This window comes from Primulina tabacum, chromosome 15 (genome assembly GCF_025594145.1).
Source record: "Primulina tabacum isolate GXHZ01 chromosome 15, ASM2559414v2, whole genome shotgun sequence".
Lineage (NCBI taxonomy): Eukaryota > Viridiplantae > Streptophyta > Magnoliopsida > Lamiales > Gesneriaceae > Primulina > Primulina tabacum.
This window is the reverse complement of record NC_134564.1, coordinates 37,603,151-37,619,669: the sequence shown is the minus strand read 5'-3', so window position 1 is coordinate 37,619,669 and position 16,519 is coordinate 37,603,151. Positions and strand designations below refer to the sequence as shown.

At 31.7% G+C, this 16,519-nt stretch overlaps 3 protein-coding genes and 1 pseudogene across 4 annotated transcripts; 2 read left to right on the top strand and 2 right to left on the bottom strand.

The window, feature by feature from the left end:
• The first annotated feature begins 688 nt into the window (after positions 1-688).
• LOC142528072 (putative beta-D-xylosidase 5) lies at positions 689-6,275 on the top strand. Its single transcript, XM_075633126.1, has 6 exons — positions 689-1,189; positions 1,288-1,593; positions 1,677-1,846; positions 1,928-2,028; positions 4,697-5,038; positions 5,124-6,275. The coding sequence occupies exons 1-6, from the start codon at positions 716-718 to the stop codon at positions 6,152-6,154; spliced, it is 2,424 nt and encodes an 807-aa protein (XP_075489241.1). The 5' UTR covers positions 689-715; the 3' UTR covers positions 6,155-6,275.
• Positions 6,165-9,893, top strand: LOC142526183 (uncharacterized; annotated as a pseudogene).
• On the bottom strand, positions 7,418-9,253 carry LOC142526182 (purine permease 21-like; the record flags this gene model as incomplete). Its single annotated transcript, XM_075630433.1, has 1 exon — positions 7,418-9,253. A coding segment is annotated over one exon (1,215 nt), but the record flags the coding sequence as incomplete, so codon positions are not given.
• A 499-nt stretch (positions 9,894-10,392) lies between the features above and the next one.
• Positions 10,393-12,242, bottom strand: LOC142528012 (putative purine permease 10). 2 transcript variants are annotated; one of them, XM_075633040.1, is made up of 2 exons: positions 11,956-12,242; positions 10,393-11,795 (listed from the first exon to the last, which is right to left on the bottom strand). In XM_075633040.1, the coding sequence occupies exons 1-2, from the start codon at positions 11,996-11,998 to the stop codon at positions 10,666-10,668; spliced, it is 1,173 nt and encodes a 390-aa protein (XP_075489155.1). In that variant the 5' UTR covers positions 11,999-12,242; the 3' UTR covers positions 10,393-10,665. The 2 variants fall into 2 exon arrangements, with proteins under 2 accessions (XP_075489155.1, XP_075489156.1); XM_075633041.1 differs by having other exon boundaries at positions 10,393-11,789.
• Between the last annotated feature and the right edge of the window lie 4,277 nt (positions 12,243-16,519).

The window sequence follows — 16,519 nt, the reverse complement described above, 5'->3', positions numbered from 1 at the left end:
TCGATGATAAAAAAATCAAAGAAAGACGAAAAAGCTAAAGAAAATTTAAAATTTTCCGAATCATAACAAACTTTCCAAAAACTCAGAAAAAGTTTACGCATAAATATCCTTCTTTTTAAACAGTAGGTAAATGAAAACATAGTATATATCTACTTTATTATTTTTTTGTGTAGTAGAGCATCATTTATTATACGAAATTTTTTTTGGATAAAATGAAAATAAAAAAATTAGATATATATATATATATATATATATATATAAATATTTAGAATATCCAAAATTATTTTTATTTAATATATCCAATGATTCGATCATAAGTTTAAACAGAACAACAATATTTGATCAACAAATCAGTTGTGATCTTCTGTTTATGCCAAATCATCAATTCTGTATCAGCAAAAAAAAATATTCAACCATTATTTATATTAATTTGGTTGTTCAAGTGACGTGGATGCAACAAAATAATTTGATCTTTTATTTTTAAAAGGAAAAACCAGTGTATCTTTCAAGATAGGTCAAAAGATTTGTTTTGTCTTATTGTTTATGGGATAAATGATTTGGATTTACTGATAATAATTTTAGATATCAAAATCTGAAAATCATATCTGAACGAATTCCAGGAACAAGATAACGATCTCATTTTTTGATCTTTATATATTAACAAAACATGCATTACTTCTCTGCTAATCAACATTCTGAAAAAACCAAGAAAAAAATGGTAGCAAGATCATTCATCATCCTCTCTTTACTTGCGGCCATATTCCTGTTCACCTTCTCTTCGGCACGAAATGGACCATTAGCACGGATTAAGGATTCCACTTCTACTGTCAATGGAAACTACACCCACGTTTGCGATTCTCTTCGGTTTTTTGAGCTCGGATTGAACGTTAAAGACTTCGCATACTGTGACAAATCCCTCCCATACGAGGTACGTGTCAAAGATTTGATCGACAGAATGACACTGTCTGAGAAAGTGAATCAAATCGGAGACACTGCCTATGGGGTTCCAAGAATCGGGCTCCCCCAGTACGAGTGGTGGTCCGAGGCATTGCACGGTGTCTCCGATGTTGGCCAATGGGACCACAAAGCCTCATTCTTCGACGACAATGTCCCTGGTGCAACAAGTTTTCCCACTGTTATTACGACAGTGGCTAGTTTCAACCAATCTCTATGGAAAAGGATTGGCCAGGTGTTATTAAATATATGGATTATTTAAATAGTTGCTGTGTACTTTTTCGTATACGTACTTCAATGTTAATGTGGCTTTATTCATTTTTATTCTTTTAGGCGGTTTCGACAGAAGCAAGAGCCATGCACAATTTAGGGCATGCGGGACTGACATTTTGGAGTCCTAACATTAATGTTGTAAGGGATCCTAGGTGGGGAAGAGCCCTTGAAACACCGGGGGAAGACCCTTACGTTGTGGGAGAGTATGCGGTTAATTATGTACGAGGTTTGCAAGACGTTGAAGGAACTGAGAATGTAACAGATCTCAACTCTAGGCCTCTTAAAGTTGCTGCATGTTGCAAGCATTATGCCGCTTATGATGTGGACAACTGGCTCGGGATCGAACGTTACAACTTTGATGCGAGAGTAATATATAAAAAAATTCATTCTAAACTTTGTTTAATTAACTGGAATGAGATTTTGAATATTTTTTTTTATTTTGAATTGAGGTGACGGAGCAAGACATGATGGAGACTTTTCTTAAGCCCTTCGAAATGTGCGTGAAAGAGGGAGATGTCACAAGCGTGATGTGTTCTTACAACAAGATCAATGGCATTCCTGCATGCGCAGATCCACGGCTTTTGAGGGGTAAAATAAGAGGAGAATGGGATCTTCACGGGTAACTAATTTATATCAAACTATGGTACTTATACATGTAATGTAACATGCAGCTACTTCATTTCTTAATCTGTTGTTGCAGATATATAGTTTCGGATTGTGATTCCATTGAAGTGATGATAAACCATCAAAAATGGCTTAAAGACGAGCCCGAAGATGCTGTTGCTCAAGCTCTAAAAGCAGGTCAGTTTAGTCCTTCATTTCCGTAGAAATATACTCCATGAAATCGGGTTCGATCGCAAGAATGCATAACGAGCTTCACCGATAATATTTTCTATGTATCTGCTGTGACAAATGGCATCTTCCTTTTAAATCGTTTTAATATGAATTAAATATTGGTAATTAGATAGAAAACCACCGATAGGTTAATATTTTACATCAACCTTGAGTTATATGTTCAGATACAAGTACGATCCCTTTTGACATGTCAACCAAAAAATTTGATTGCATTATGTCTAAAGATATTTGTAAATCCACGACATGATGGATTCATTGAAATAATATTAAACTTTTTTAAATAACTATTATTATACGTGCATCAATTATATAAGAAAAATATGATTTTTGAAAAAATAATTTAAATCATTTTGTTATCTATCTTGATTTAATCTCTAGTCATATTAGATGAATAAATTAATAAAAACTTATATAACTTACTTTTAAAATTATTTTCCAAATAAAATTCAAGTGGTTGATTTTATGTTATATAATAAATGATAATAAACATAATATATGAAATGAAATGAACTCAAACAAATTTTAAAAAAAACTATAAATCCAAACACCATGTATAAAACAGAATAACCTAAAAATCAACCAAATTATGAATTTAATCAATGTATATATCATATTTTACATAAGTGAAGCACATTAAAGACAAATAATTATCGATTAAAAATTTTTGTGACTAACTCATCAAAACAATATCAAAACTAATGAAATAGTAAAGTTGATAGTAAAATATAATACATATCATTCAATATAAATAATATTTAGCCTCTTATGAAATTTTTTTACTTTTTGTTTTAAAAATTTTATATCATAGATAACTGATTTTATATCATAATCGATTTTTCGTCGAATAATATTGATGACTATTAATTTATTGTTAAATACAGTTTTAAAATAATAAATATATCAATATATGTAATGAAATACACATTCAAATAAAATTATATGATAAATATCAAATAAACTCATACAGTAATTGTTAAATATATATTTTAAACCACTGATATGATTTTCACCATTAAAATTTCAAATATAAACAAAGAAATAAACTATAATAAAAAAAATGTTATTTTTTTGTAGATGTTGAATTAGTTAGTTTGATTTCAAAATAATTAAATAAATATATTAAAATATCATACGTAAAAACTCTAATACTTTAACAAATGCTAATCAATGAGCATTATAATTATATTTATTGTAAGAATTATGTCATATCATTTTTACAGTAGAAAATAACTTATATGTATTTTCATGCATTACATATTTAAGGTTTTGATTGATGATTGATTTTGACGAGTATATGCATGTAATTTTTTAGTTATACGATTTAATAAAATAATCATAATTATAACATATACATTTGTTATAGATCATTTTTCTAGTATCCATTTTTTAATATCAAATAGACGTAGTATTGAACATTTGAAATAATTTGTTTTTTAAGTTTTAGAGTCATGACATAGTTAAATTATATGCAATATTTCTGTTATTTAGTTGATTGTAGAATTTTTTATTTTCTTATTATCGATTTTTTTATTTTCTTAAAATTTCATAAATAATTAAAAATAATTGTAGAAATTGAAAATTATAAATCAAAAGATCACATACTACCAAATTTTGTATATTAAATTTATAAATTTGTCTGATATATATTTTTTTAAAAAGTATGTGCTATTATGACCTATTTTTTAATATCAGTGAAAATAATTATACAATATGTGAGACATTTAAACTAATTGTTTAACAGTTATGTCTTAAAATGTATATATTATGAGAGCTGATTTTGGAACTGAAACTAAGAAAAATTATAGTTCTTAAACAATATTAGTAGAGGTTTCAAATACTACCAAATTTTTGCATTGAATTTTTTTCATATATATAATTTATTAAAAAGCACTACTAAAATCTTGAAAATTTTTGTTATAGCTACACTCTTTGAATTCTTCTAAGAGATTCATATTTTATAATATAATTGATCTATTAACATTCATAATTGTTGATATAAATTCTCCTAAATAATTTATTAAATTTTTTACTTTCAATTTTTTGTTAAAAAAATCATAAAATATATTAGTATTAAACTTCGTATTATTCTATATTTATTATGTTATTTTACTACTGCATATATAGTTAGTTTTTTCATTTATATTCTTGTGATACTATAATTTATTTCTTAATTAGAAATTGCACTAAAAATATAATTAAAAAATTACAACAAAATCATAAAAAACATGTAGAGAGAAAATTAAAATTATTAAACATTTAAAGGTAATATAAAGATAGATTAATTTAGAAAATTAATATAGGAGTTAGGTTTTATTCTTGAAGCGGTATAAATTACTACAATCAATGTATATTATAGTGATAATTCATTAGCATTTGTTAGAATTTACATATATATCCTTATTGAGTTCTTGGATTTATATTGATAAGAATGTCATTTTATTTTTTCACACTTGGAAAACAAAGCCCATGATCCATATTTTTATAGGTATATAGATATGAATCTATTTGATTCCTTAATAAATTTATGTTTTTGGATATGAATTTTTTTAACTATGATATTTATCTAGAGCATAATATATGATGCGTTCATTTTTTTATGTTATTTAAAATACAGGTTTGGACTTGGATTGCGGGAACTACTACACTAACTATGCAAGAAACTCAGTTAGCAAGGGGAAAGTTAGTGAAAAAGATATAGATGTTGCTCTCAAGAATCTGTGCATTGTTCTAATGAGGCTTGGGTTTTTCGATGGAAGCCCACAATTCGAAAAGCTGGATATCACTAACGTGTGCAGCGATGAACATATTGAACTAGCTACCGAAGCAGCACGTGAAGGAATTGTTCTTCTAAAGAATGACAATCAAACACTGCCTTTGAGCACGGACAAAATCAAGACTATAGCAGTTGTCGGGCCACATGCAAATGCCACGAGCGTCATGATCGGAAACTATGCAGGTCTGCTTGATTCAATTACATAATGACATAAATCTCTCACCTAAAAATTCATTGATTAATGCAGTTTCAAAAATAAATTTTGCAGGTGTTCCATGTCAGTACACATCTCCCATTGATGGCTTCGCCAAATATGGAAAAGTGATCTATGAAATGGGATGTGTAGATGTGGCATGCAAGAATGATAGCATGATTTTCCAAGCAGTCAAAGCAGCAAAGAAAGCCGATGCAACGGTAGTAGTGGTTGGAATTGATTTAAGCATAGAGGCAGAAAGCTTAGACAGGGAAGATTTATTCCTTCCAGGTTATCAAGATCGATTAATCAATCTTGTTGCATCTCAATCCAAAGGCCCTGTAGCTGTAGTCATCATGTCAGCTGGTGGTGTGGACGTTTCCTTTGCAAGGGATTCTTCTAAGATTCATTCTATCCTTTGGGCTGGATATCCCGGACAAGAAGGTGGTCAGGCTATAGCAGACGTTGTATTCGGCAAATACAACCCCGGAGGGAGACTTCCACTAACGTGGCACGAAAATGGATATGTCGAAATGCTACCAATGACATCCATGCCCTTGAGACCCATCGATCACCATGGTTACCCCGGGAGAACATACAAATTCTACAATGACTCGAGAGTCTATCACTTCGGGTATGGTCTTAGCTACACGAACTTCTCATACTCCTTAGTTTCGTCCACAAAATCTTTGCAGGTCCAGTTGAACAAATTCCAACACTGTCGAGAGCTGAACTACACCGAGGGCTCGTATAAACCAGCTTGCCCTGCGATTTTGATAGATGACTTGCAATGCAACGATCATCATAACTTTGAGCTGAATTTGGAGATCAAGAATGTGGGTGAAAGGGATGGAAGTGAAGTTGTGATTGTGTACTGGACTCCACCTAATGGGATTGTGGATGCTCCAATCAAACAAGTTGTGGCTTTTAAGAGGGTTTTTGTTGGTGTTGGAGGTAGTGAGAAGGTTAGCTTCGTGTTGAACGGTTGCAAGAGTCTGGGAGTCGTCGATTACAAGGGTTACAATTTGATGCCTTCTGGTGGTGGAAATTTCATCATTGGAGATAATCTGATGAAAATACCCGTCCATATAAATTTTCAACATTAAAGGAACGAACATGTGGTTAGAAGTATTTGTTTTAGATGTGTTTTTTTTATCCTATTTCAGTTATCTTTAATTTATGCTATTGTTGAATAAATTGAATGCTACTTCTAATTCTGTTTTTTTTTCCCAAGTTTTGTTTGTCTTTCATTGTCTGATTTTTAAAGCATTCTTAGCTAGATTGTAATGTTAATTTTATTAAAACAAACTATTTTTTTATAAAATATCCATTATTTTATTATCTATGGAAACCTCGAAACGTAATCCATTATTAAAAAAACTTCATATAGATAATCTGAAATGCAACAAAACATCATACATAATTAATCACATTTCAAATATCTTCTCCAGAAATTCGGTTAGACATATTTTATCATAAAAAAACAATATCAGGCATCCTAAAGTCATACATATTCGCTCAAATATATATCTGTGTGTGTGTGTGTGTGTGTGTGTGGCGTAGTGGGGTGTGTTGCCTAAAAGTCACATATAAAGTATTATTCCAAGAAAAATCAAAAGGAAATCTAAATAAAACTCAGTAAATTATTTCAGGGATATACTCTCGAGCATACAAATCACAATCACAAACATCAGCCAATCGATAATTCTAGCGACGGGACCGTCGCATTAGTTACATAGCGAAGGTTTTGCCAATAATGTCCTGGACGACGTGCTCTCTGTAATGCTCATTGTCTTAGGAGGAGGTTGAGGTGGGGGAAACTTCTCCTTTTTTGTAAATTTATCGAAGTCGTGAGGTTGGCCAATTATATAGAACTTCGGTTGGCACAACCTTGATTGCTTTAACTCATGTGTTGTGGCTAATGATCAAGATCAGACCTCAAGTGGTATGATGATTCCTTTCTTCATCCAGCTATTATAGTTTCAATTCTTCAATTCTATTTGTTGAGTTATCATTTTTTGTGTAGATTCTATGCAATGGACCCGGAGCTTTTATACCGCTTTGTGTAATTGCATTCTTTTTCAAGGTTCGGAAAACTTGAGTAGGCAGTTTTTATTATTTTTCTTGAGAAATCAGGATACTTGATGAAGTCCAAACTGTAATTTTCAGGTTTCTGGGATCCGATGGTCATCCGTTTTCTATGTTGAAAGCATAGTTCGTGTTAGGAGGCTATCTTTGAGTGGCTTACTTCTTTACAAACTACAGATGGCTGATCAATTATTTGTGCAATGGCCCCAATTGAAGAGCAAATATCCTCGAGCAAATTATGTCGGTCGCCTTATGTAATGGCTTCATTCTGCAAGACTTCCATGAGGTACGTTTAAGCCACCAGATCATTCTGTCTATTTTCATCTTTGTTGACTCTCGCTTGCTTGGGCAGGGTACCTGTTATTATTAATGGACTACAGCATCGTTTTCAATCAGCGATGTAATGTCAACTGAATGTCGAAAGTAACTTTTATTCCAAGTATAGAAGACCATTCAAATGATTTGGAAATATTAAACTTTATGCATCCAATTCCAGTGTTATTGTGAGTATGAGCTCAACAAAAGTGATTTTCAGCTTAAAAATTGGTCATGGGGTGGGGTGGGTAGCGGAAGGTGGCAAGAATGTGGAGAAGATACAAGATTTTCTTGGATAATGAGTACGGGTTCATAACGTAGAAGTGTCATGTAAAAATAAAAGTTATATAGATGGCAGCATGAATTTGAAAATATCTTGAGAACAAATAACATCAAATTAATGTTCTTTTATGACAGAAAATGCCGATCATTATAGATGGCATGTAATAGGTGTCGAGAAAATAATAGATTTTTATTGGATTTTAAGGATTTCTATGTTTTCCCCACCTTTTATGTTACACATTCTCTGGACTTCGATGTTCAGAGGGATGATAAGTATGATCAACTCTGTGATTTAGTAAAGTTCTTTAAGCTGTGGAGGTTTCATTCTCTTGGTGGGGAATTTTATATTCTTCCTTGGACTTTGTATCATCGAGATATTGCTGATAAACATACGATATAGAGCCCCAGATAGCCAAGATCATTGCCACAATTTTAATCCCTGTCATCTTGTCTTGGAAAACCACAACTGCTAATATTGGAATGACCGGCACATTCACAGTACTGACAACATTAGCAAACAGGGAAGAGACCTTCAGAATTAGAGCCACCAAACCAATTGAAAAAAGCTGCCAAGCTAATGCTGTCCATACCAAAGTCATCACGTAGGATTTCTTGCCTAGTTGAAACTCCTGCATCTCCGCATTCAATGTCTTCCATTCTCCACTGACAAAAAGGCCAACTAAAAGAGTGCAAGATGTCACCAGTGATTCGTAAAATATAACATTCAAGATTTCTTCTATCGTTTGCCGTTTTAGCACCTTTCCATAAGCCCTCTGGGCTAGTGATGTCTGTAACGCGTATCCAGCAGCACCACTGAGGGTGCAAATAAACCCTAACACATACTTTCCTTCTGTAGAAGGACCTGTTGAGTCAGATTGTAGCACAAGAAGTACGGAAGACGTTGTGAGAAGCAAAATTGAATTCAATACATAGGGAGTGAGTTTCTGAGAATTGAGAAAGTAGGAAAAAAAAGCGTTGATTCCCAACTGGCTTGCACAAATCAGGGAAAATGTGGACGCAGGTAGGTACTTAAGCCCAACTGCATATAACAAGCAATCTAGTGCAAGAAAAGTGCCAAAAATTACGTATAGAGCTGCCAAGGATAATTTCATGGACAAGTTTGAATCTGTCGTGGGATTTTTCCTCGATGTTATGTAAAGGAAAGGAAGGAGGATAGGAAATCCAGCAGACTGCACAAGCGCTGCGATGTACTTGCTTTTGCCTCCTTTTTCATAGTACAGTCTTCCGAGAAGTGTTGCAGTTAATTGCCCACAGAGCACAAGAATTGAAAAAATGGCTAGATGGAACCACCTCTTGTGTTGTTGAAGCTTGGAGAACGTCTTGGTAGAGTTGATATTTCCATCTCCATGGAACTCTAGAATTGTTTGTTTAGTTTCTTGAACTGGTAAATCATCAACAGGATAACAATTCTTGATACAAAAAAAAATTAAAAAAATTGTGGTGCACAACAAAGAGGATTGCAGAGAATGATTGCGTTGTTGAATTTTTTTTAATCTAATTTAAAGCACTTTTTTATCTGTAAATTGAAAGCATTTAAATCCAATGTTCTGACTTTTTCTTGATCTGGCTACTTTACCAATGTTCAACAGGTCATATCGGAGAAGTTGATTTTATTCTAATTCAGGGTACTGCCTTCAAAGGCAAGCAGGTGCAGTCGCCTAATGATCAAATATCGATAAAAATTTATCCTTCTAAATACATCACCCTCATCAGTCACACAGAGAAATACGCACACTACAAATTTAGTTTAATTCCTTACAAACAACAGAAATAGTTGGAGAAAGCACCCATTGTTCCTGGTATTTGTCATTGCCTTTACTAGTAAGTCATGAAGTGCAAAAGAAATAATAGAAAAGGTCTTGGAGATAAAGAGTAACTCACTTTGGATGTTCAGCTGATTTTCTTGAGTGCGCTCCATGGAAAATATGCTACTGGACTGTATGGATGAAGATTTATATAAGACAAGACAGATGTTTTACATAGGAAAAATAGTTCGATGTTGCTGAAATAAATGGTTGTAAGAATGAAAACAACATCACTTCTTGATTTCTCAACTCTCAGCCTTTGTCTACCCTCAGTGACTGGATGCCTTGGTATCTTGTGTATATACTCTTTCTGCCTATGAATGAATTTAACGTCTCCAGGGGAAAAAAAATATTTGAAAATTTTGAAGTTCGCCAACTGGATGCTCATAAATTTGTATTTGGGCTTGATTTCAACACGAATTGTCGAGAGTGATTTAAGTTGATAACATATTGTGATATTGTTTTGTATTAACTTCTTACATTCTTCGTTTGTCATATTTTTGCTTAAACTTTAATATTTTAAAAGAAATGTCAGATCGAGAATTCAGATAAGGAGATGCGTCATGTGTCCTACCAAATTCTACCTTGAACCAAACCATATTAGGATTTTCCAACTCGAGCCGTATTGCAATAGAATTTAGTCCTTTTATTTTACAAATATCATTGGCTTGGGCCATCTACTCGCAGAGTGCTGGGGAACTGAAATTTCTTCCACGCATCAAGAGTGTGTGTTTTGTGAATGTATAGTTAACGTCATATTGAACAAATTTAACATGCATGCTCACCAGAATCCTAGGACTAGCATATTTCTTTACTTGGTTTAGACAGACGAATCTAGTGGCAACACTAAAATAATCAAATATTTCACAACGTAGGTGGCTGCTAAAAAAGAAAGAGAAAACGTGACAAAAATTGGTTGCCAGCAGATGACCTTTTCGACAGTATTTAAGATTATTAAACAGAGTAAATATTGCTCTTAGAGATGGATAGCAACTATAAGCATTAAGCAAAACATCCAAGATCTGGATAGACCTATGCCTTATGTTTTGTTGTCTCAATTTGCAGAGACAGCCCTTGCTAGGAACTTGAACCGAGTGATTTGTGAACTATCCAAGTCTTTGAGTTAGGGAAACTTCTTCAATATCATCATTTTCCTTTTTCTGCTTCATCTTCATCTCCTCCAGATAATGGTGGTACATATAGGACACAAACCCCCATATTGCCAATATCATCGATATGGCCTTCAATCCGGTGAGTTTATCCTGCAGAAAAATCACGGCCAATATAGGGGCTACCGGTAGCCCAAGAATGCTGATGACATTGGAAAACAACGATGAGATCTTAAAAATCAGGCCAATACAACCTACAAGAAATATCTGCCAAGAAACAGCTGTCCAAAACAAGTTCATCACATAAGAAACCTTTCCAGATTCAAATCTGTCCATTTCTCTGTCTAGTGTATTCCACTCCCCGCTAGCAAAAAGCCCGATTATGACCACAAATGTCGCGACCACGCATTGGTAGATAGACATATCAACGACAGCACTAAGGGTTTCTTTCTTGATTATCTTCTGGAAGGCGAGCTGCGTGAGGGACAGCATTAGCCCGTATCCAGCTGATGCACCGAGGGTGCATAAAAACCCGATAATATACTTCGTTTTCGATGCTTTATTCGAGTCTCCAGGGTCAGATTGGAACACTAGTAGCACGGAGGATATGGTTAGGATAACTAACGAGTTGACTATGTATGGGCTGAACTTTTGTCTGTTCAAGAAAAAGGAGAAGACGGCATTGAATCCTAATTGGCTTGCACAAATCAAAGTATATGTAGTGACAGGTAAATATTGGAGCCCAATTGTGTATAACATGGCATCTCCTGCTAAGAATATCCCTAAGCAGAGGTACACTGAAACAAGATTCAAGGGGGAAGAAGGATTTCTTGTTGTGACTTCCGTTTGGTCTTTATCGGTTTTCATGAACCACTGGAAAGGGAAGAGAATGGGGAATCCTGTAACTTGTACTAATGTACCCATCCATTTGCTGTTTCCACCTTTGGTAAAGTAGACCCGACCCAACAGTACACCCAAATTTTGACCCGCCAAGACGAAGAATGAGAATACGGCCACTTGAATCCACCATTTGTACTGTTTAAGAAATGGGAAGCTGGAAGTTGGGTGGTTGGTTTCTGCAGTTCTTGCCAAATTCGAACTTTCCACTCCATCTCTTAAACCTAGTGCTGAACATCACATCAAATCATACATAAGAACTTTATAAACAGATAATAAAGATCATCATCACAGGAAATATTAGATATACATGAATGTTTCAAGAAACAGTACAATAAGGAAGTAATATATATTCGTCAGAAAACCAAAGCAATAGCATACATATCTCACCGTTATTGATGTCTGGTTGCAGCTCTTGAGCTGTAGTTCCCATGTCGAATACGAGAAAATGTTGGTTTATTGAAGGTAGTAAGAGTTGACAAGATGCAATCAAAGTACGTACGTATATACTGGTTGGTGACCTTTGGTTAAGCTTTTATAACGACATTAACTTCCCACGCAGTCGAATCTAATTTTTTGTAAAATTAGAAACACAAGGCCAATTGCGTTTCAGAATTGTTCTCTTTTTGTTCAAGATTTGCCGTTCTGAGTTCGCAAGGTGTCAATCAACGCATTAAAAGTCCTAACTCTTTGTGGTGCTAAATATGTATACTTATAATAACTAAGCAGTCAAAACCATTGCCCCCACATACAAGACTTTGACGTAGATTTTGTCTATATACGTGAACCACCACCTTACATAGATGAAGAAGAGACATGGCCACCCCACCCCACCCCACCCCATCTCACCTCAAATTATACTATATATATATATATATATATATCACATTATATGTCTTTGCTGACTCGAGAGTGGCAACTATAGATAATTAATCCGCACAATGCATTCTTATTACATAGTAGTAAAACTGTCGAAATGTATCAGCCACCATCACAACCCATTTATTTGACGAGACAAGACGGCCCACCTGCCTTTTTTTTTGTTTCTTATTTTACTCTGTGCAGGTAACTTTAACCCAATTATTGAAAAGACCAAAGTGAATGCTATGGTGTGTCCTCTGGTTATCCACTCAAATGTTATTATATCCTGACAAAATTTATATCTATTCGCGTAATATTTGACAACCGTGGTCTGTCTTCAACAAATATTCGTGAGACGGATCTCTTATTTGGATCATCAATGAAAAAATATTACTTTTTATACCAAAGATATTAGTCTCACAGATAAAAATTTATGAGATCATCTCACAAGAGAACTACTATGTGTCGTTTTTTTTAGTGGTAGGAAGGAAACAGTATGGGCCATGTTTCGATTGCATCCTCGCAACCTAGTTTTCTTTTCTCGTTTATAAAAATTGCATATTATATAACCTCAATTTTAATCAGTTTTTTAATAATATTTTAATATTATATCAATTTATTTTCTTTTTTTAGAATTATTATATCAATTTCGAATGCTTCCCTACATCATTCCTTATTATAATTAGTCCAATTCTTTATCACTTTATACATATACCTGTTATTACATAATATTTTAGTCAAATGTATTTTATCATCTAATATTCTATTCAAATTGGTGAGTTGAATTTTGTATTGTCTAAATTATCATTGTGTTCAATTTATTGTCTGAAATTGATATTTAATTTGTGCTTGATTTATTATGTGTGTTAAATATTTTGTTTAAGTTTTTGGTTTATTGTGTTTATTTTTTTAGATTATTATTAGTTTTAAGTTTTATTTACTGTGTTTATTTTTTAATCATTATTAATTTTAATTTATTTTGTTTATTTTTTGTTTAATTTATTGTTCTAATATTATTATCTTTAAAATAATGAATTATTTATGAGTTATCTGTTGTCCAAATTGTTCTTGTGTTTAATTTGTTGTTTTAAATTGAGGTTTAATTTATTTTTGATTTATTTATTATGTTTTAATTTTAGATTATTATTAGTTTTAAGTTTGATTTATTGTATATGTTATACACATGATCCTACTTTTTTATTTTAAAGTATTGTTTGCAAGATATTATTTAAAATATTTTTACGCTTCAATCCAATGAAATGTTTGAAAATTGTATATAGAAACTAAAAAAGCTAACAATAATAAATACTTTATTCCAAAAAAATTAAGTTTTATGCTTTTAAAATTCACGAGTTTTAAATTTTTCTATCAATATTTGTCACAAAAAATTGATCGTTTATATATATTTGAGTAGCATAAGTGTTTAAAACATTATGCATGCTCCAAACCTTCTGACATTTTCATTATTTTATATATGGGTTTTCGATCATTGTCATAACATTAAATAAAAGTCCAATGAAAACTGTATTTTTATTGATGTTATTAATATTTTATTATTTCATTTACTGTTAATGTATCTTTCAATTTTCCAACGTCTGATTTTATTTTGTGTTGGTGTAATTCATGTATTTAGTTCTATTTTTTCGTTGTTATGTTATTTTTTGTTCTTTGTTGTTGTTTACGTCATGCGTGGTCGGAAGAGGTCTTCATTGTCATGTGCGGATTGCATGTATAGGTTTCAAGGTTTCTTTTCTTCTCTTTTTGCTTTTTTCGTTTTTCTCTTCTACGTATTGATAAGTTGTCAATGAAAGTTAGTACACTATCTATAAATGAGAAGTTCATATAATATTTATGTTACTATGTTATTTGAGTTTTCATTTTTTTGGGTGATGGTTTTGTATTTATTTTATGTGTTATTATGTGATGATTTCTTCGAACTATGTTATATCTTTTTTTTTTAATATTTAATATTGGCCCTTCAATCTGTTACTCTCATATGTCAGCTATCTTATCGGGTTTTTTTATTTTTTAAAAATTTAATTTTCATATTGAAATTTAAATCTCAAAATTCATGTAAAAATAATCTTTTTATAATGAGAAACTTGAAATATAATAATGTGTATCATACTAAATCTTGTACTACCGAACATATATTTTTTTCTACAAAATAATTTCCCATAACATTGAAAAAAAACATCAAACTTGAAATTTATTTTAATTTTTATTTTATTTTTTTGTTCTCATCTTTCTTTTACTCACTCTCAAATTTTCATTTTTAAACATTTTTAGTCTTGTCTAAAATATATTATAATTCTTTCTTTTGCCATTTTTGGACTTTTTGTTTCCCTCTTAATTTTTTTACATTTTGTTAATCTCGTTTGTTTTGAGGGTAAAACATATTTATTTTTATCAAAAGGAAAACAAAAAGATCAAAGAATGTAAAAAAAATGTAGTAATTAAAATATATAAAAATACAGAAATAGAAAAAAAAATTTGTGTTGCAGGTGTAAAACAACGCCACGCCACTGGCCCGGCTATGAAGATGATCACAGCATAGGAATCCATTCCCAAAACTTACGAGGATTTAACTCTTAAATGAGAGAAATTGAGCCGTTCATTTCAGTGTCAACCTTCCAACTTTGGGAATTGGTAATGATAATGATAATGATATTGATGATTACAAGATTATTATACCATTATTATTTGGACTAAGACAACCGCAGTGGAGAAAATTGACTAATTACTTTCCACCCCCGACTTTTTCCAACACCACCAAAAAATAAATATTTTTAATATATATCTAATATAATAAATAACAACATAAAACGACATCCACGTAGCTACCATGATGCCCTTTTAGGGCCGGCGATGTTTGGTAACGTGTTTGAAGGGATCTTGTTCAACTCATTTGCTTAAAAATGCTCGTTGTATAATTTTTTTATCGAGTCTACTCTTCCTACGAAAAAATATATATAATATTGTTTTACAAAAAAACCTACTAATGTTTGTGCATCACATGTGATATGGCAAAATAAAGATATATGGTATTATATAAAGATTGAAAAATTTTGGTAATAGATGGATATTAATTGAGTTTAAAATACCCCTCTAAGTAAACAAAAACTAAACTACCATTTTATTTTTTAAAATAAAAATTGATAACAAAATCCTATTATGGTAAATAATTTAAAATCACTTATATATCAATCATGAAAAAGTAAAAAAAAAAAAAATTATGCCGAAAATATTACTTTTTAATATAAATATAGGCAGATTGACACGTCTCACGATTAAAAATATGTAGCTAATATCATATTATTAGCCATCTATTAACTTATTTAAATTTCATAATTTAATTAATTAATCAATGTATTTATCTTAAGCTCGTTATTTTGCTAATCTATCTAAGTTTGGATAGTTTTACAAAAATATTTCGAAATATGATAATCATACATGCGTAAAATATATGTTAATTATTAGCTAGTTCTTGAAAAAGGCCAAACTAATTAAACCTTAAGAACATAATTTCTTAATTTTGGTTCTCAAGTACTTTTGGAGTCACATTTCTCTACACGGACTTGAATTTTTAAAAAACAGATCGAAGACGAATATTGTTCTTTAATCCAAACAATCCGGTAATAATAGCGAGTTCACAAAAAATTAGACAACTCTTAATCCCAATACATGGATTGGATGCAACACGCATGCTCAAAATATTTAAGAATAATTAAAGAACAAATCTGGCAATTTTTTGTTGGGCTTATGCTTAGGTTTATTTCAATTAATAAACCGAAACTTTTCTGATTCAAGAGGCCCAAAGAATATATGTTATCATCCTAAAGAAGGGGAAAATGGCATGCAAGCAAAGTTAATATATATTTAACAAAATCGCATCAACTTTTTTGGATAAAGTATCAACAAATATTTGATCCCATTAAAGATGTAAATGAGTTCGTTGGAAAATTTTTAGAATATAAAAATTAGATGTAATTAAGAGTTTTGTTTTCCAGATCAAAGAGCCCGTTTGATTTATATATATATCTGTAGCAGCGAAGAAATAACAATAGATAACTATATCAAAATAATGTTTTTC